At 37.5% G+C, this 21798-nt stretch overlaps 2 protein-coding genes across 2 annotated transcripts in view; one reads left to right on the plus strand and one right to left on the minus strand.

The window, feature by feature from the left end:
- LOC103207414 (centromere protein P) overlaps positions 1–21798 on the plus strand; it is a 617074-nt gene that overhangs the window by 265509 nt on the left and 329767 nt on the right. The window lies entirely within an intron of this gene.
- ASPN (asporin) overlaps positions 14213–21798 on the minus strand; it is a 23614-nt gene continuing 16028 nt past the window's right edge. Inside the window, exons 5-7 of the mRNA XM_007953008.2 lie at positions 18766–18859; positions 17277–17415; positions 14213–14410 (exon numbers count right to left, since the gene is read on the minus strand). Coding sequence (XP_007951199.1) covers positions 14213–14410; positions 17277–17415; positions 18766–18859 — 431 coding nt within the window. The remainder of the gene's footprint in view (positions 14411–17276; positions 17416–18765; positions 18860–21798) is intronic.

Consider the following 21798-nt stretch of genomic DNA (forward strand, 5'->3'; position numbering starts at 1 on the left):
TCATAGCGACCCCTCCTTGGGTTTCCGAGGCAGTATCACTACGGAAGTAGGATTGCCCAAGGGTAGTAGAAAAAAAAGCAAGAGTGAAATATTAAAAAAAAAAAAAAAAGAGAGAGAGAGAGAGACAAGAAAAAGATGGTAACAAGGAATAGGAAAGCAAAACAAAAAAGCATAAACAATCGGACGAAAAAAAGGAATAATAATAATAGTAAAACTGGTAGCAGTGGCTCAGGACACATAAAATGGGATGGAATTCCTGCCTCTGCAGAGGCTGGGTGGAAGTGGGGCATGGCCACATTTCTGTTCACCAAGAAGGTGTGTGTTATAAGCGTAACAAGGGGAATATCAAACCTTTCCAGTCATCAGCCTCCAGTGGGTGCCCGTTTTGTCCTCCACAAGCAGAGACTGTGGTGGTTACATTTGTGTGTCAACTTGGGTGGGCCTGGTTGAGTGGCTGGGCACCTGGTGGTAGTTATTCCCCATGATGAGACTGGCAATCAACTTCATAGTGGGATCTGCCACAAGCAGCTGAGTAGCTGTCTTCGGGATGTGGTCTGCTTCCTGCATATAAGGAGAAGCCTTGGGGACTGGTCTCTAGCTTGAACCCTGCATGTAGCCGTGTTGTTGCTCAGCAGCCTGCCATGGGACTTACGATGGACTTAAATTAATAACCTGCCGTGTGGTTTGGTAACATCGGGACTATGCTTTTTTACTTGTTAACCTTGGGCTTCTCAGCCTCAGCAGCCAGCAACTGACTGAGTGAAGAAAGGCCTCTAGCTCCAGTGAGCCGGGAACAGAAGGCAGAGCTAGACCTCAAGGTTGAGGGTCTTTCACCCAGCCCCTAGAGCCTGGCACTTTGAACTTGGACTTAAAACCTCCAAACTGGAAGAGAATAAACTCCTGTTTGTTAAGGCCATCCCCATTGTGGTATATTTATTGTCAGAGTGGCACTAGATAACCAGAACAGAGCCTATTCTTTGTTCACTGGGATTAGATCGCCTCTTGCAAATATTCACAATTGCTGCACCACTTGCAAATATTCAAAATGGCTGCACCCTCAGGACAGCCAAAAGTTCACAGCTCAGTTTGTCTCCATATTTGCTGCTTTCCTTTCTAGTTGTCAGCCACCAATGGAATTGTTCATGCAGTCCTTGGTGAGCAGAGCCAACTCATAGGTGCTGCCCAGATTCTAACAGCACTTGTAAATATTGAAGCTGGCCATGCTGTCAGGATAGCTAATAGTCCAAAGCCCCATTTGTTTCCTTATTTAATATTTTCATTCAGGTTCTTTTACTAGTTTGTGTTTAATCCACTTTTATATCTTTCCTTTCAAACATCAGGGCTTCTGGATTATCTTCTGTATCTGTTTCAATTAATTTCTTGTTTCTTTGTTTAAGAGAGTCTACATAGCTTGTTTGTCTATTCCACCAGCTTGCTGGAAGTCCTACACATATATCTTTTTTCAACAACATAGACAGCAACTGTACATGTGGACTTTGCCAGATGGAGTATATAATAATCAGATCAACCAATCTGTGGAAAGAAGCAATGGAAAAGCTCAATATCATCACTCAAAACAAGGACAGGAGCTGACTGTGGAACACACCATCCATTACTCATATATAAGTCAAGTTGAAGCTGAAAAAAATTAAAACAAGTCAATGAGAAACAAAATAAGACCTTGACTATATATCACCTGAATTTGGAGACCATCTGAAGAATACATGTGACGCATTCAACACTAACGACTGAAAACCAGATGAATTGTGGGATGCCATCAAGAACATCATACATGAAGCAAGCAAATGATCATTAAAAAGGCAGGAAGGGAAGAAAAACCCAAAGTGAATGTGAGAAGAGACTCTGAAACTTGTTCTTGAACAGAAAATAGGGAAGATGAATGGAGAAATGACAATAAAAGAGCTGAACAGAAGATTTAAAAGGGCAGTTCAAAAAGAAAAGTAAAGTAGTATAATGAAATGTGAAAAGGCCTGGAGTTAGAAAAACAAAGAGGAAAAACATATCTGGCATTTCTCAAGCTGAAAGAACTGAATGAAAAATTCAAGCTTCATGTTGCAATACTGGAAGATTCTATGGGTAAAATGTTGACTGCTATAGAATATAGCAATATATTATATATAGAATATATATATATATATATTCTATATATAATATATATAGAATATAGCAATATATTATATATAGAATATATATATATATATATTCTATATATAATATATATAGAATATAGCAATATATTCAATAGAAGATGGAAGGAATGTGGAGATTTACTGTGCCACAAAGAATTGGTCAGTGTTCAGCTATTTCAGGAGGTAGCGTATGATCAAGAATCAATGATACTGAAGGAAAAAGTCTAAGCTGCACTGAAAGAATTGACAAAAAAACAGTGCTCTCAGAATTGACAGAATATCTATTGAGATGTTTCAACAAACAGATGCAGCACTGAAAACGCTTACTCCTTTATGCCAGCAAATTTGGCCAATTCACTAGAAGATAACTATATTTATGCCCATTCTAAAGAAAAGGGACCAACAGAACGTGGACATTATAGAACAATATTATTAATATCACACACAGGTAAAATTGTGTTGAAGATAATTCACAAGTGTTTGTAGCCGTATGTTGACAGGGAACTTCCAGAAATTCAAGCTGGATTCAGATGACAACGTGGTATGAAGGATATCATTGCTGATGTCAGATGGATCTTAGCTGAATGCAAATAACACCAGAAAGATGTCTACTTGCCTTTCATTGACTATGCAAAGGCATCTGACTGTGTGGATCATAACAAATTATGGATAACATTGTGAAAAATGGGAATCCCATAACACTTAATTGTGCTCATGAAGAAACTGTGTATAGACCAAGAAGCTGTTATTCAAACAGAACAAGAGGCTGCTTCATGGTTTAAAATCAGGAAAGGAAGGATGTGCATCAGGGTTATCCTTTCACCATACTTATTAATCTGTATGCTGAACAAATAATTCGAGAAGCTGGACTATACGAAGAAGAATGCATCATCAAGATTGAAGGAAGAGTCATTTACACCTGCAATATGTAGACAACGCAACCTTGCTTGCTGAAAGTAAAGATGACTTGACACATTTTCTTATGAAGACCAAATTGTATAATCTTTGATATGGATTACACCTCAATATAAAACAAAATCCTCACAACTGGAGCAATAAGCAACATAACAGTAAATGGAGAAAAAATTAAAATGGTCATGGATTTCATTTTACTTGGATCCGTAGTCAACACCCATGGAAACTGCAGTCACAAAATCCAATGTGGTATTCACTGGGCAAGTCTGCTGCAAAAGACCTCTTTAAAGTGTTAAGAAGCAAAGATTTAACTTTTAAGACTAAGGTGAGCCTACCAAGCCATGGTATTTTCAGTTAGTTCAATATTGTTATTTAATATCATTAATATAATATGGTTTTGAGAAAATAATTTCAAAAGAGTTGTTATCTCAGGTGCAACAGGATGACAATGTGAGTAGTAAGGAAAGAAACCTTAAATAAGACACTTTCCAAAATTGATGGTGTTATGAAACAAAGTGAAATTGTATGGAAGCTTAATGAAAGTAAATTTAAAAATTAGAGAAGAAGAGCTTGGAGGAGAGCATTTCCTTGAAAACTGAAGTTAAAAATTTAAATTTCAGTAACGTTAGCAAATGCTTCAAAATATATTAATGTAAGTTTCATGGATTCTGATTATCATTTTTTTTATTATGGTAATTTGGAAGAAAAAAGGTATATAATCTCTGAGAGTCCCTGATATACCCAAGAAGTTGTAGCAACTCGTTTGTTTTGCATCTTTAATGGATTTTGATATTTTGTATTTACCAAAAATTAGTTTGTGCTAGTTACTCAATGGGCATTATGATAATGATCTGTAGCAGATATAAAAACTAAAAATTAGAAATCAGTTTTTTTAAAAAAAGATCTTTTTCAAAGAAATACAATGACAAAAACTTTAATGCAGTTTGGATTGGATATAATTTTTTTTAATTGTGATTTGGGTAAAAGTTTACAGAACAAATTCATTTGCCACACACATTTTGTCTCATGAGATTGACTGCAATTTCCCACAATGTAACCGCTCTCTTCCACTTCCTCCCCGTATTTACCTCTTCCCTGTGTCCTTCCCTCCCATGTACTCCTGCCCCCAACTGTCTCCCTGTGCATACACTGCCTTTCTGTTCTCCCATGATTGTTCTCTCCAAAGAGTGTATCTACCTGATATGAATGTTCAGCCCATGTGCTGGACTTTGATTTGGCTGGAAGCCACAAGAATGAGTTCAGTTCCATACCTGAAGGACAGGTAGAGACCATAGTCTCAGGGGATTTACCAGGCTCTATCAGAGCAGCAAACCTGCTCTTTTTTTTAAATAATTTTGAGTTTTGTTCCACGTTGTTCACCCACTCTTTCCAAGATCTACACAGATCTCCCTCGAAGTGGTTGACAGAGGTTGTTGTGTTGTTGTTGTTATGAGCTGTCGAGTCGGGCCTGACTCATAATGACCCCTCATTGGGTTGCTGAGGCAGTATCACTACGGAAGTAGATTGCCCCATCTTCCTTCCAAAGAGTGGCTGGTGGGTTTGAACTGCCAGCCTTCTGGTTAGCAGTCACATGCCTTAGACACTATGCTACCAGAGCTCCCTTGACAGTGGTAGCGGGGCTCAATGTAGTTTTTCTGGTCTCATGGTCATATAGGCCGAGGATCACATGTTCTACCTGTCCCTTGGACTAACTGCTTCCATGCGTCTCTGGTTTTCGTCATTCTTTGCTCTGGGTTGCATCTGGATGGCCGCTTGCAAGCTTTTAAGATCCCAGTCACTACTCATCAAAGTAGGATGTGGATCAGTGTTTTTGTGTAGTATGTTCTACCAATTGAGCCTGATGTTCCTTGCAACCATGGTCCTGAGCCCCCAGGTCTAACTACTCGCTCCCTCTGGGTAGCTGGCGGTGGCCAATAAGTCACCACAGCCTTGTCCCTTGTCAGCTGTACTATATAACTGGACAATCTCACAAAACATACAAATACACTTGTAGAAACATCGTCTACCACTTGTTTACATGGTCATGGGCACACTCCCCCCTGCCTAGACAAGCATAACCATTCAGCTTGTCCACCCATCTATCCACCCGTAAATCAATATTTGCCATCACTGACATTGCAGTACTGTATGTGCAAAAGGGTGCATCTTTCTTGTTGGTATCTCCCATGTACCTCTCTATGCCTTCCTTTTCTTCACTGCCACAGTGTTGATCTCTCATATTTGGTACATTGCCCTTCCCTTCACCCAAATCAATACGTCTCTACCTATCTGTCAGTATTCCCTCCTCTCCCCTCCCACACCTGGTAACCAACAGAGAAAGTTTCCTTCCATATATAAACCTTCTCTTGACTTTTCACAATAGCGGACTAATACAATATTTTTTCTTCTGTGATTGACTTATTTCACTCAGCATAATGTACTCCAAGTTCATCCACATTCTGCAGTGTTTTACAGATTTTACGTTTTTCTTTATTGTTGCATAGTATTCCATTGTGTGTATGTACCATAATTTGGTTATCCATTCTTTTGTTGATGGGCACCTAGGTTGTTTCCATCTTTACACTATTGTTAATAGTGTTATGATGAATATGGCTGTTCATATGTCTGTTCTTGTTCTGCCTCTCACTTCTTTAAGATACATGCCTAGTAATGGGATTGCTGTGTCAAATGATGTTTCTAATTCCAACTTTTTAAGGACTTGATATACTGCTTTGCACAGTGGTTGTATCATTTTTTAGTTCCACCAGCAGTGTTTGAGAGTCCCAATCTCTCCACATCCTTACCAGCATTTCTTATTTTCTGTCTTGTTGAACTTTGTTATTAGGGCTGGGGCAAGATGGTGTCTCATTTTAATTTTGATTTCCATCTCTCTAATGGCTAATGTGCAAGTAAGATCTTACTGAAGATAATTCAGAAACGTTTGCAGCAGTATATTGATAGAGAACTTCCAGAGGTTCAAGCCGGATTCAGAAGAGGACGTGGAACAAGGGATATCATAGCTGTTGTCAGATGGATCTTGGCTCAAGGAAGGGAATACCAGAAAGGTGTTTACTTGTGTTTTATTGACTATGCAAAGGCATTTGGTTCTGTGGATCATGACAAATTATGGACAACATTGAGAAGAATGGGAATCCTTGAGCACTTGATTGTACTCATGAGGAATCTGTACCTTGACCAGGAGGCTGTTGTTCGAACAGAACAAGAGGACACTACATGGTTTAAAATCAAGAAGGAAGTGCGTCAGGGTTGTATACTGTCTCCATACTTATTCAATCTATATGCTGAGCAAATAATCCGAGAAGCTGGACTATATGAAGAAAAACGTGGTATCAGGATTGGAGGAAGAATCATTAACAACCTGAGATATGCAGATGATACAACTTTGCTTGCTGAAAGTGAGGATGGCTTAAGGCACCTACTGATGAAGGTTGAAGAATACAGTCTGCAGTATGGATTACATCTCAACATAAAGAAAACAAAAATCCTCACAACTGGACCAATGAGCAGCATCACAATAAATGGAGAGAAGATTGAGGTTGTCAAAGAATTCACGTTGCTTGGTTTTACAATCAATGCCAATGGAAGCAGCAGTCAGGACATTAGACGATGTGTAGCATTGGGAAAGTCAACTGCGAAGGAACTGTTTCAAGTGCTGAGGAGCAAGGATATCTCCTTGAGGACTAAGGTGCGCCTGACACAAGCCATGATATTTCCAATCGCCTCATATGCATGTGAGAGCTGGACAATGAAAAAGGAAGACCGAAGAAGAGTTGATGGTTTTGAGTTGTGGTGCTGGCGAAGAATGCTGAAAGTACCATGGACTGCTAAAAGAACTAACAGATCTGTCCTGGAAGAAGTGCAGCCAGAATGCTCCTTGGAAGCAAGAATGGCCAGACTTCGTCTCACCTGTTTTGGTCATGTTGTAAGAAGGGACCATTCCCTGGAGAAGGATGTCCTGCTTGGTAGGGTGGAGGGTCGACGAAAGAGGGGGAGGCCTTCAACGAGATGGATTGACACGGTGGCTGCCATGATAGGCTCAAGTATAGCAGGGATTGTGGGGCTGGCGCGGGATCGGGCAGTGTTTCGTTCTGCTGTGCATGGAGTTGCTATGAGTCGGAAACGACTCGACGGCACTTAACAACAACAACAGCAATGGCTAATGATCATGAACATTTCTTCATGAGTTTGTTCGCCGCCTGACTATCCTCTTTGGTGAAGTGTCTATTCATGTCTTCTGTCCATTTTTAAATTGGATCATTTGTCTTTTTCATGTTGAGGTATTAGAGTTTTCTATAAATTTTAGAGATAAGTCCCTTGTCAGATATGCCATTGCCAAATATTTTTTCCCAATCTGTAGGTTCTGTTTTTACTCTTTTGAAGAAGTCTTTTGAAGCACATAAAAAATTAATTTTTAGCAGGTTCCATTCATCTATTTTATCCTCTGCTGTTTGTGCATTTTGGGTTATGCTTGATAGTCTATTTATGCCATATATGTTGTTGTTGTTGTTACGTGCCGTCGAGTCAAACCTGACTCATAGCGACCCCTCCTTGGGTTTCCGAGGCAGTATCACTACAGAAGTAGTATTGCCCAACCTTCCTTCCGAGGAGTGGCTGGTGGGTTTGAGCTGCCAGACGTCTGGTTAGCAGGCAACCCTTATGCCATATATAAGGGTCTCTAAATTTGCGCCAATTTTTTTCTTGAGTGTCTTTATAGTTTTAGGTTTCACATTTAAGTCTTTGATGTATCTGGAGTTAGTTTTTGTCTATAGTGTTGAAGTACAGATCTTTTTCAATTTTTATGCAAATTTTTCTGCACTTTTGCCAGTACCATTTGTTAGAGACCGTCTCTTCCCCATGTAATGGATTTCAGCCTTTTTTCAAAGATCAGCTGACCACAGGTCGGTGGTTCTGTTGTCCTTGTTTTCCTTAATTTTTGTCAGTGTTTTCCTTGGTCTGTCTCTCAGTCCCTCGAAGGTACCTAAATATAATTCTTTTGAATCCCTTATCAGGGAGTTCCAGTGCTGTTTCTTCCTTAAGGATGTGTTCTGGGTCTATATCCTATTCCTTTGTTTCTCCCACTCTATCTTGCTTCTTTGCATGGACTGTGATGCTCTGTTGTCTTCAAGACATTGTGCCTTTGTTGTATTTATATTTAGTTGGTGAATGTATGTTTTAGTGATTTACTCAAGATATTTATTTTGTTTGTTTGTTTTGCTTGTATGTATCTGAGTAAACAGGGTACTGTGCTCCTCTGTTCACTAGTTGGCTACACTTATGTACTCACCACTCATCTTTTGGTGGCTGTGATAGAGTATGAGAGAGGATGCACAGGTCTCTGTTAAGTGTTTGTTAAAAGCAGTTAAGGGTGAGTCAGGTTAGTATTGGCTGTTGTGTATCATTGGCCAGTTGGTGCAGAAGCAGTGGTTGCCCTCACTCAGTAGGTAGGGTTGCAGGAGGTGCAGGTATGGTTGGGTTCTATAGGCACAGTTGCTGTCTCCCACTCAGTTAGACAAAAACAACAATTGGGAAACCACAAAACTGTAAAAGCAAGAGGTTAAAAACCACACACGATATAAACAGACAGAAACAATCACCAAAAAAGACATAGAAACAAACAATCAAAAAGAAACAATGACAAGGCAATAAATGAGACAAAATATTTAAAGAAATACTTTTAAAAGACAAAGAAATATGAATAGAAAAGGAAAAAAGAAGTCCACAATATTTGGGGAGGTGGGAATAAGAGAAAAGACGTAGAGGAAGAGAATAATGAAGGGACAAATGAGAAAAATGCAAAAGGAAAAACAAGAGATAGGGAGAACTACAAGAAAAAAAAAGTAGGAATCAGAAATAGTAGGGAAGAGAGAAAGAGCCAAAAACTGGAACCTGGGAAGGGAAGAATAAGGAATAAAAATAAAAAGGAAGAAGAAAAAGAATAATAATTTTAAAACAAACAAAAAGAAATAAGAAACAAAAAACAAATCTCGGGTGGGCAGGCCTCGACACCCAGTCTCCGTCAGAGCACACAGACTGGGATGGAATTCCTGCCAGCCCAGAAAGTAGGTGAGAGTGAAAGATGACCCCATCTCAGTTCACAAAGAGGGTGTGGGGTATGAGAGTAACAAGGGGAATATTGCACCTTTGCAGTCCTTAGCCTCCAGTGTGTCTGCTTTCCTTGGTAAGTAGAACCTATTCTTAGGTCCCTGGAATCTGATAAAACACTGTTGCTTTAAATATCCAAAATGGTCAAACAACTTGTAAACGTTCAAAATGGCTATATCCTCCAGACAGCAAAATGTCCACAGCTTAGTTTTTCTCCTTCTTTGCTCTTTCCCTTTTCAGTCATTAGCCACCAGTTCAGTCCTTCTTGCAACCCTTGGTGAGCAGGACCAATTTTTAGGTTCTTAGACCCTAACACCACTTGGAAATACCCAAACTGTTCCTGCCATCAAGATAGCTGACAGTCTGCAACTCCGTTTGTCTCTTTATTTGGTATTTTCATGAGGATTCTTCTACTAGTTGGAGTTTAGTCCACTTCTCTAACCTTCCTTTCAAAGCTCAAGGTTCCAGGATTATCTTCTGTATCTGTATCAATTGGTTTCTCTTTTCATTGTTGAAGAGGGTTTGTGTAGTTTGTCTGCCTATCCCACCATCTTACTGGAACTCTCCAGGTTGTACATATTTTTTAAAAATGATTTGTGTTTTGGAAATTTTTACCCAAAATTGGCTAACTGGTCTGGGAAGAAGAACACAAACATTAATTGCAGGACCTTCAGGAATCATGTTCAGTATTTTAACAGTTTTGTTCTGTCTCTTCTTTTAAGAGGATTAATTTAATTCTAAAGAATTAAAGACATCATTACTCAGGTCAAACACTAATCTCACTCTGTTAAGATAATTCTAATATTAGCATTACTTTATTATATTAATTATTAAATAACTGAGTCATCCAATTTTAATGGAGACTTGACTTTTTACATATGTTCTGATATTTGCCAAGATAACACAGTTTTTTTTAATTTTTTTGTTATACTAGAGAAAAGATAATTTTGAATATTTCAATTTGAGAGTGATTATCATTGTAGTAGGAGCTCTGGTAGCATAGTGCCTAAGGCACTTGACACTTGACTGCTAACCAGAAGGCTTGCGGTTCAAACCCACCAGCCACTCCTCGGAAGGAAGGTTAGGCAATCTACTTCTGTAGTGGTACCGCCTCAGAAACCCAAGGAGGGGTTGCTATGAGTCAGGTCTGACTCATCAACACATAACAGCAACAATCACCGTAGTATTATTATCTATCTACTTATTTATTTTTAATTGTGATTTGTGTGAAAGCTTACAGAGCAAATTCATTTTTCATTAAATGGTTCATAACACATTTTGTTTCATAACATGGATTGCAATCCCCATAATGTAACAGCTCTCTTCCCACTTCATCTCTGTACCCTTTCCCTGTATCCTTCTTTCCTATGCATTTCTGCCCTCTGAGCTGTCTCCCTGTGCATTTGCTACCCTTCTGATCTCCCATGGTTAATTTTTCTACAGATAGTACCTACTTTGTATAACCTTTCACTTTACATGCCTGTCCATTATTTATCTGGAAGCCACAGTGGTTCAATTCCAGGCCTAAAGGGTGACTCAGTACCAGTCTCTATCAGATCAGTAAGCCTAGTCTTTTTTATGAATTTGAGTTTTGTTCTACATTTTTGTCCTTCTGTAACCAGAATCTCCCATTTTGATCCTTTTCCAAGTGGTTTACAGTGGTAGCCAGTCACCATCTAGTTCTTCTGATCTCAGGGTCATGTAGGTTGAGGTTCATGTAGCCCACTAGTTCCTCAGATTAATTGTTTCCATGCATCTTTGATTTTCTTCATTTTTCTTTGCTCTGGATCAGGAGAGACCAATTGTTGCATCTAGATGGCCACTTGCAAGATTTTAAGTCTCCAGACACTGCTCACCAAAGTAGGATGTAGAATAATGTTTTTGTGTAGTGTTTTATGCCCATTGAGCTTGTTGTCCCTCACCACCATGGTTCCAAACCTGTTGGCCCAAGTGACTCACTCCCCCAAGGTGTTTGGCTGTTCACAACAAGTTATATCTTGGCGTTGTTAGCACTAATATATATAAACATTTTTATAGCACATACAGATACGTATGTAGAAATATTGTCTGCTGGATTTATAAATGGTCATGGGTATTCCCCTTTTACATAGACGTGGCTGATCATTTAACTTGTCTTCCTATGTATCCAATCATAGATTAATGTTTGTTATTACTGATAATGCAGTATTGTGTATGTAAAAATTTTTACATTTGTTGTTTGTACCTGTTGTGTACCTCTCCATGTCTTTCTTTTCCTTACTGCTGTTGTTCTGGTCACTCACTTTTGGTATATTGCCTTTCCCTTCACCCAAATCAATACCTTTACCTTATCTATCTAGCAATTTTCTCTTCCCTCCCCTCCCATCCTGGTAACCAACAAAGAAAGTTTCCTTCCATAAGTAAACCTTCCCTTGACTTTTTACAATAGTAGACTCATACAGTATTTGCCCTTCTGTGATTGACTTATGTCACTCAGCATATTGTCTTCCAAGTTTATCCACATTATGAGGTGTTTCACAGATTCTACTATCTTATTTTTAAGGACTTCATAATCTTTACTTTTTCATGTCAGTCAAAACTTGGTAAGTATAATCATTACTCATGTTTTCTGAGCCTTCATATTTTACAAAACATTTTCATATACTTTTTTTTTATTCATCAATCCTGATAATAACCTTATGTGATCTATATCTTCGCCCCCCCCCCCCCACACACACACCACACCACCTTTTGTAAAAGAGGAAGCAGGTTCAAAGAATTTATTATCTGCCCAAGACTGGGCAGTAAATAGAACTGGATTTCCAATTAATTTCTTGCAAGTTGAAGTTCTTTCTGTTATATGGTTCCTCATAGGTAACCTTTATTGTTTTAATCACAGTATCTTCTTGCCCCTACAAATTGTATATAAATATGTGTTTTCTTCCAGATTTCCAAAATTATGGCAAAAGTTCTAAGATAAGTAATTTTTTTATAAAGTAATTGTACCCTTCCTCCCCATCCTACCTTCAGGATATTCAGCAATGTTGTAATAAAATTTGATCATTAGGTGGGAGTGAAGAGCTAGGGGATCAAGGAGGGATAAATGGAGATGATACTGTCATTCTAGTGGGTTGAGATGAAGATTGCTGCTAAATATTTTGTAATGCACAGAAGGGAAGCCCCCTGAACAAAGAATCATCTGGTCAAAATGTCAATAGCACATGGTCAGAAATCCTCCTGTGAAGAAATAATAGCTTATTTACTCATTTTAATCTTGATATGCCTAACTCAAGCCATGATATTTTCAACTGCCTCATATGCGTACCAAAGCTGGATAGTTAATAAGGAAGACCAAAGAATTGGTGCCTTCAAATTACAGTGTTGACAAAGACTATTGAATATGCCATGGGCAGCCAGAAGAATGAACAAATCTGTTTGGGAGGAAGTACAGAGTCAGGATGGCAAGACTTACGTACTTTGAACATGTTATCAGGATAGATCAGCTCCAAGAGAAAGACTTTATGCTTGGTAAAGGGTCAGCATAAGAGAGGAAGACCCTCAACAAGATGAACTAACACAGCAATTGCCACAATGGGCTCAAACATACCAACGATTATGAGGCTGGAGAGGACCAGGTAGTGTTTCTTCAGTTGTATATAGGGTCGCTATGAGTCAGAACAGACTCAGTGGCAGTTAATGACAACAATCTTGATATGTAATCCCTCCATCTGTTCTTGCTATATGTGTAACATTTTCTCCCCCTACCTCTAAATGATTTAAAAACTTATTTTTTAGGTAGTTCAGTATAAAAATTATTCCATGTCGCAATAATAATTTGTCATGTTTCAGTACTGTTATTAATATAATCATTAATACTATTCCAATGTCATATTTAATTTATTATTTTCTGAAAAATAGTTTTTGATTATGTGTGGGAAAAGAAAAATTAAACTAAAGCACAGTATTTTATTTTAAACAAATATTTTTAATGGTGTTTTCTGATTTTATTTAGCTTTTTTTGAATGCCAATAAAAATACATAAAGTACTCTTAACTTTTATACAGAACTTTCACTTTTTGTCTGTTTTATTTAATGCTTTGCCTATTCATTTACACCAAGTGTCTTTTTAATAACTGTCCAGTTTGTGCTTCTTTGAGGAAAAAATATGGTATAGAGTTGATAGTATCCAGGCTTTTCGGATCAAAGTCTTCCAAAGTGGGATATTTCAAAAATACTCTTTCTTCAGTGTTGAGGTTATATGTTATATAACCTAACAATGGACATGACTTTATGAGCTTATAATAACTGTGATACTGAAAAATGTGAGTTACAGATGTTATATAAACAGCACACATTATTCAGATTTTATAATAATAATAATTAAAAAAGAAAAGCATATACTATAATCCAAAAACCAGCTTTCATGAATAGCATCTGTCAAGTTGGTAATAAACACTTAGTGAAGGCTTTACTATAAGAAATTCGTTTTAAGGATAAAACATATGATTATATCAAACCATACTTCAATATCCTTAGAAACATTACAGTACTGCCTAAGTTTTTAAAGAGAAAAGAAAAATAGTGCAGTGCACTCTTCATATGGCTATCCTCGTCAGTTTTCTTTTTCTGACAGCAAATAAAAAAGCACAAATTTTGCTAAGTCAAGCATTTCATTTACAGTACATATATTTTTAAAATACACATGATAACAAAATGTTAAATACTGAATGACATATTTTTTGCTACTGAGAAAGGAATGTTCAAGCCTGAGATTTATGCAAAATAATTCATATGCAAAAGAAAACTTCAATAATCCTCCTCTTTGTACGGATGTACCAATAATTTTGCAAAAATATGGTGAAATTTTTTATTATAAATCAGTGGACTTGACTCATTATGTCCCTAATTTACAGCCTTAAAATTTGAGAATAGATTTTTTTCATATATGTATGTGTATAATTCTACCACTGTTAATGGAATTCCACTATTCCAGATGTAATATTTTTAAAATTTTATATTAAATGTACATTAATCATTACTAATTATTACTTTCTGAAGTTCCCAAGCTGAACACTCATTCTGTTCAAAACACAACGGAATGTTGCAGGTTGTACTTCCCAGTACTTCACTGGATTGTTGAATAAACTTATTGCACTGTATAAAGATTTCTTCATCTTTGGCACTGTTGGACAGAAGTCATTCACTCCCACTTTTGTAATTGAATTAGAATGCAGGAAGATTATCTGTTGTAGTAGGAAAGAGCAATGGGTTATTAATATCTAGTACATGTAAAAATAAAATACTCTGGTTGTGGATCTGTTTGGTTTATAAGTATTTTCACTTAAAATATGTATACTTTTATATACATATTGAATACCTGTTATACTGACTCAAGCTCATGTTTTATAAATGATAGTGCTCCATATATGGTATATGGAGCAGAACTTTATGCCATGACCAAAGCATACAGGTTTAAGTTCCTTCATTCTCTCCTCTCCCTCTCCCTCTTCCTCACCCTCTCTCTGTCTGTCTGTTGTTGTTAGTTGCTTTTTAGTCAGTTCCAACTCATGAAAGAATAGAACTGCTCCATAGGATTTTCAAGGCTTTGACCTTTTGTAAGCTGATTTCCAGGCTTGTCTTCTGTGGTGCCTCTGGGTGGGTTTGAACCAGTAAGTTTTCTACTAGTAGTCAAGTACTCAACCAGTTGTGCCACCCAGGTACTCCATATATATGTATATGTGTGTGTGTGTGTGTGTGTGTATACACACATATGAGAGAGAATGAGGGACATATATACATGTGCATGTGTATATAGATAGATAGACACAGATATATATAATGAGAGATAAAAAAGGACACACATATAGTGAGATAGAGATGTAGACATATATATATAGAGAGAGAGAGAGGCAGAATTACTTCAGTGACACATTTAAAGTATTAGAAATTGGTAGAAGAATGAAATTCAATGCTCCAAGAATTTGGCTCACAATATGAATGTAAAGAATTGTTAGCTAACATTATCTGTGATCAAGGGAGGTAAGGACAGAATTGCTTTTTAAAATTATTTGATAAATACATATTTGTAATACAGCATTAATACTTGGATCTTTATTTGTACCAATTACAGTTTTCTATGCTTCTGAGGGCCATGTATTGGCTTCTGGAAGAGAACCAGAGTAAAACACAACGTACACCTAACTTCATATACATAAATTGAAACCCATTAACTAATACAAAAACAACCCCATCTGTCACAGATTAGACATATCTTTTTCTGGCTCCCCTGTATGTACCCTTGCACATAAGCACTAAGTATATAAACATGCACCATATGCTCCCCGGCATAGATATCCATCCTGCACTCTCAGTACTTACCGATCACAAAAATCTTGGTTCCAACTCTGTCTGTAAGGTCCCTGAAAAAGCTAAATCTATTCAACCTGGCTCTTGCTACCTTTGCTCACCTCTCCCCTTTCCCTGCCCTAATCTGACCCTTGCCTCTCTGGGTGCAACAATGCTGTGTACATGTCTTTTTAGATTAAATTACTCAAAAAGGAATGGTGAGTGTAGGAACTTTCCTTCATCTTTAACAGCCCTTTAAATTCCTTCTTTGGACTTTCTTAGCAACAGTGAGATTTCTGGGAAGTCAAAACAATCTACTTAATTGACAGCACTTTTGGAAACCCAAGGAGGGGTCACTATCAGTCATATCCAACTCCATGGCAGTGAGTTTGGTGGTTTTTTCTTTTTTTGGCATACAAAAGAGTAGGAACCTTTTGCTGGCAAAATTTGGATATAAACTTCTGGCTGTTGTTACTTCTAGATTGTACCTTTACATTTTGCTAACACTGATTTGAGCCAGATTGCAAAAACTCTAGACATTGCTGAAACCTTTAAGTTTTTGTTAGATACCCCTCTATGCTGTATTAATCTGGGTGACTTTGTGACAGATGTGACAGATTTGGTTGCTGTACTTTCCCCCAACAGTATTAGTATTAATCAATATTAGTAATTTGCCCATAGCACTGACTTCACTGGGTAGAAACTAATGCTAGATGTAATATGTTTACTATTGAATTCATTGCCTGGTATCCTTATGACTTGTGTTCTTTACTGTTTACGTTATAATTCTATTCATTAAAAAAAGAAAATGCTCGTAACCATATAGGTAGATTTAAGATAGACCAGAAGCTGGAGTCAGAGTTGTGGACTATAGTAAGCAATAATGAGATCAGAGATGGAATAGCTTGATAAAGTAAGGATTCAGGAAGCTTATGTCTCAAGGGAGTGCAATTTAAAACTTTTTTGAAGATAGATCAAAAAGAAAATTAGAAGAAGCAAAGTGGCTCAGGGTACACTTTTGTTCTCTCATATAGCACATGAGAAAAAACATATTAAGATGAAGTGAGAGTCCATATAGATTCTTCACCTAAGGTCCATAGATAGTCCATAGACTGTCCATAGGACAGTTCTAAAATTAGGTGCAAAATCTTGTCTTCATTTTCTTGGAAGCTTCATCAAATTCTCAAAAACTTCTCTTTTTTCGCTAAGAATTAACAGATTAGAAGGAAGAGATTTCTAATAAGGAGAAGTGAAAAATAACAAAATGTGAGCACTTAATTTTTAAATACTTACTTTCTTTTAGTAATATATTATTTTTAAAATAAAATAAAGCACATGTATTAAAAATATAGCACTATACTGATAATAAAAAGATTTGAAATCTACTCTTCATATTCTGCCTTTTGAAATGTTTTCAGAAAGAAAGGATGTGTGAACCTATTTGGTTTCCTCCTAACCAGTCTCTCTTAATATAGCCACCCACCACCTGAGAAGTCTGAAATTAGCTGCATCAATAACTCTCCCATTGGCCTTAGCAGTTTCAACAAGAAGAATCAGAAGATGGAGATGACTACCTGACCTTTATAAGTGACAGCTCTGTAGAAACAGTTCTAACCCTTCCCTGCTTCTCAAAACATCTCTTGTGAAGTCAGTGTATTCCACTTACCTTTGCTGCTTATTTAATCTTTGTTCAAGATACTAATATATTTAAAATTAAAAAAAAAAGAATCCTAAAACCTACTAAACACAAGTAGAAAGTTTTACCTGGAGGTATTTCAACTCTTGTAATCCTGAAGGGATTTTTTTAAGTTTATTATTTTCCAAATGTATTTCTCTTACATGTGGTATATTAGCAAGACTTCCATTTTCAATATCTGTGATTCTGTTGTTTCCTAGGCCCAGCCTAAAATTGATATAAAATGCATGAACTCTTATGCAGATGGTTAGGTGTAAAATACTGCGACCTAACATTACAACTTAGAAATATAAATTTTTCCTGTTTGTATGTATGTAGGTATGTATGTATTTATTTTTATTGAGATTTGGGTGAAACTTTACAGAGCAAATTCATTTTCTATTCAGCAGTTCATACACATTTTGTCTCATGACATTGACTGCAATTCTGCACAATGTAACAGCTCTCTTCCTACCCATAGTTACCTCTTTCCTGTGCCCTGCCCTCCCATGCACTCCACCTGCCTGAGCTATCTCCCTGTGCAAACACTGCCCTTCTGTTCTCCTATGATTAATGACTCATAGTAGTATATCTACCTGATGTAAATGTTCACCCCATATGCTGGTCTGTTGTTTGGCTGGAAGCCACAGGAGTGAGTTCAATTCCAGACCTCAAGGGTAGCTAGGAGCTATAATCTTGAGGGTCTCACCAGGTTCTATCAGACCAGCAAACCTGCTCTTTTTTTTTTTTTTTTATGATTTTGAGTTTTGTTCTACATTGTTCTCCCACTCTATCCAGGATCTCCTGCACTGATCCCCCTCTGAGTGATTGACAGTGATAGCCAGGCACCATCTAATTCTGCTGATCTCAAAGTCATGTAGACTGAGGATCACATGGCCTACCAGTCCCTTGGACTAATTGTTTCCATGTGTCTGTGTTTTTCTTCATTCTTATTTGCTCTGGATGAAGAGAGACCCATCGTTGCAGCTAGATGGCCGCTTGCAAACTTTTAAGTTCCCAGTTCCTACTCAACAAAGTAAGCTGTAGAATAATGTTTTTGTGTAGTATGTTATGCCAATTGAGCTTGATGTCCCCTACGATCATGGTCCCAAACCCACAGGTCCAACTGCTCTCTCCCTCCAGATAGCTGGCTGTGGCCAAGAAGCCACCACAACCTTGTCCCTTGTCAACTCTACTATATTCCTGGACATTCTTACAGCACACATTTTTGGAGAAAGGTATGGCTTTATTTAATAACCTAATCAGTATGTAGCAACCCTCTCAAACCTCCCATTATCAGAAAATTCTTTATCCTAATTGAAACAGAAGGGAAAATTGAAAAGTATCCTTTTTCCTATGTCTACTTTCTTTTTCTTTACCATTAGCATAGACAGCAATCACAGCTATCTTTTTTTCATTTTTCCTTTACATTTTCCAATAGTAGCAGTGATAATCTTTTTCCTTTACACTTTCCAATAGTAGCAGTGACAACCTTAACACACATTCTTCAAAATGTTTGGATAATATTATAATATTACATGTACTATCACTTCTTAGTTAGATTTTGGGGACTTTTACCTTTGCAGATCTTTGTATCTTTTAAAATCCTCCACCTCCACATTTGAAATTTTATTGTAATCTAAATGAAGCTCCAATAAAGTTGATGGTAATTCTAGGGATAAGGACAAAAAAGGACAGATGTTAGATCAAGTAAACAAGTCCCATTGCTTTTTTTTTCTTTCCTATTTTTTATTATAAAGAGCCCAAGTATTTGGTCCCATTTCCAGTTTAAGTGGTTAATCAATAATATTCATGGTTTGCAACATGTACAAGTGGGATTGAGCTTCTCTATCAGCTAGTTAATCCACTTCTCATGGAAAATAAATCAAAGCGATAAACTCCTGCAAGATGGGTTGCTGTACAGTGGAAAAACATATCTTCTACTTGACCTTTCACATACTATGTTTTGTTCTGCATTATAGTGGTTATGTTATGGATCTGAAGCTTTTCTGTGAAGAAATGCCAAGTACCACCTTTTTCCTTTCTCTTAACATTTCGATAGCCTCTGGAGATAGTACTGCCACTTGTCATTCTTTATAAAAGAGCTAGAGTGTGATCCCTTAATCTTCAAAGGTAATTTTCCTCTCTAGGAGTTAGGCTTTGTAGTTCCAACCTTTTGTATATTCCTTCCATCTTCCTTTGATGCATTCCACATGATTTAGTATTTTGCCCATGGAATCCATTAGTATTGCAACTCAAGGCTTGACTTTTTTTTAAAAATTATTTATTTATTTATTTATTTATTTAAGGACCATTCTGTTTTATTAAACTAAAAAACAAAACAAAACAAAAAAACAGCAGGAACTAGGGGAAAATAAATATAGAAGAAAAAAGGTTGAGTAAAGAGAGATCAGAGATGACAGACAAGGCTTGAATATTATCTTCAGTTCTTTCAGCTTAAGAAATGCCAAGCATGTTGTTCCCTTTTAGTTTTCTAACTCGAGATCTTTGGACATTTTATTATAATACTTTGTTGTCTCAAGTAGCCCTTTGAAATATTCTGTTCATCTCTTTTACTTCATAATGTCTCCCATTTGCTTTATCTGCTCTATGTTAAAGAGCAACTTTCAGAGTCTCTTCTGCCATCTATTTTTGTCTTGTCTTTCTTTCTGTGTTTTTAATGACCTTTGGCTTCTTCATATATGATGTTCTTGATACTATCCCACAGCTCATCTAGTCTTCAGTCATATTAATGTTCAGTGCATCAATCTATTTTTGAGATGATTTCTAAATTCAGGTGGGATATCCTCAGAGTTATACTTTGGCTCTTGGGGACTTTTTAAACTTTCTTTAACTTCAGCTTGAACTTTCATATGAGCAATTGATGGTGTGTTCTGTAGTTGGCCTCCGGCCTTGTTGGTTTGATTTAGATCTCTTAGTTTCTTCTTCTTTTTTTTTAATTGTGATTTGGGTGAAATTTACAAAGCAAATTCACTTTCCATACAGCAGTTCACATATACAGATACATATCATTGACCACAGTTTACCACAATGCAACAGCTCCCCTCCCACTTCCTCCCCATAGTTACCTCTTCCCTGTGTCCATCCCTCCATACACTCGTACCCCCTGAGCTGTCTCCCCATGCATAAGCAGCCCTTCTTTCTCCCATGATCTCTCCAAGGAGTGTATCTACTTGAGGTAAATGTTTAAGTCATATGCCTGTATTTTGTTTGGCTGGAAACCACAGCTGTGGGTTCAATTCCAGACCTGAAGGGCAGCTAGGGGCCATAGTCTCAGTGGTTCCACCAGGCTCTATAAGACCAGCAAACCTGGTCCCCACTTTTTTTTTTTCCTCCAAATGATTTTGAGTTTTGCTCCACATTGTTCTCCCTCTCTATCAAGGGTCTCCTACATACATCCCTTCCAAGTGGATGACAGTGGTAGCCGGGCACCATCTAGTTCTTCTCATCTCATAGCTGTATATGCTGCAGATCGGATGGTGTACCACTCGCTAGGACTAATTGTTTCCATGAATTTTGGTTTTCTTCATTCTTATTTGCTCTGGACGAGGAGAGATCCATCGTTGCATCTAGATGGCAGCTTGCTAGCTTTTAAGATCCCAGTTTCTTCTTGCCAAAGTAGGAGGGGAAAAATGTTTTGTATAGTATGTTATGCCAATTGAGCTTGATGTCCTCGACGACTATGGTCCCAAGCCCGGAGGATCAACTACTCGGTCGCTCTGGGTAGCTGGCTGTGACCAAGCCGTGACCACAACCTTGCCCCTTGTCAGCTCTACTATACACTTGGGAATTCTGATCATTCACATAAACTTACAGGACCATTCTCTGCCAACACTATATATGTTCTTGGATACCCTCCTCATTTCATAGACATATCTAATCATTAGACCGTCCACCCATCTATCCATCCATATACCCATGTTTGCCTTCACTAACAACGCAGTACCGTATGTGCAAAAGGGTTCATATTTGTTGTCTATACCTCCCATGTACCTCTCTCTGTCTTTCACATCCTCAATGCTGCCATATTGGTCACTCACATTTGGTACATTTCCCTTCTCTTCACCCAAATCAGTACTTATCTCTGTCTATCTAACAGCCTTCCCTCTCCTCCCCTCCCACCCCTGGTAACCAACAAAGAAAATTTCCTTCAGTAGATAAACCTTTCCTTGACTTTTACAATAACGAACTAATATAATATATGTCCTTTTGTGATTGACTTATTTCACTCAGCATAATGTCCTCCATGTTCATCCATGTTATGCGGTGTTTTGCAGATTCTACATTATTCTTTACCGTTGCATAGTCATGGTGTCCCTGCTTTCTTTGTTCCATATTATTTTCTGTGCTGAGCTCATTATGTTTATGAATTGTGTTATCATTTCCTTTGTTCTGTTGTTTTAGTATATGCTGCTTGTCCTCTTTTTTATTATGATGTGACGGTTTATAATTTTTCTTTGAGGTTACTCTATGATTTATAATTTTATCCCAGAGTTTAGAACAGTGCATTCTGTCTTGCAACTCTCACCATTTAGAAGTTCTGTAACTACACAGTCTTTTCCCTCTTTTTGTTTGTAGTTGTCCTCGCTT

Source organism: Orycteropus afer, unplaced genomic scaffold (assembly GCF_000298275.1).
Source record: "Orycteropus afer afer isolate SDZICR_OR568_19922 unplaced genomic scaffold, OryAfe1.0 scaffold00368, whole genome shotgun sequence".
In the NCBI taxonomy this organism is placed as follows: Eukaryota; Metazoa; Chordata; class Mammalia; order Tubulidentata; family Orycteropodidae; genus Orycteropus; species Orycteropus afer.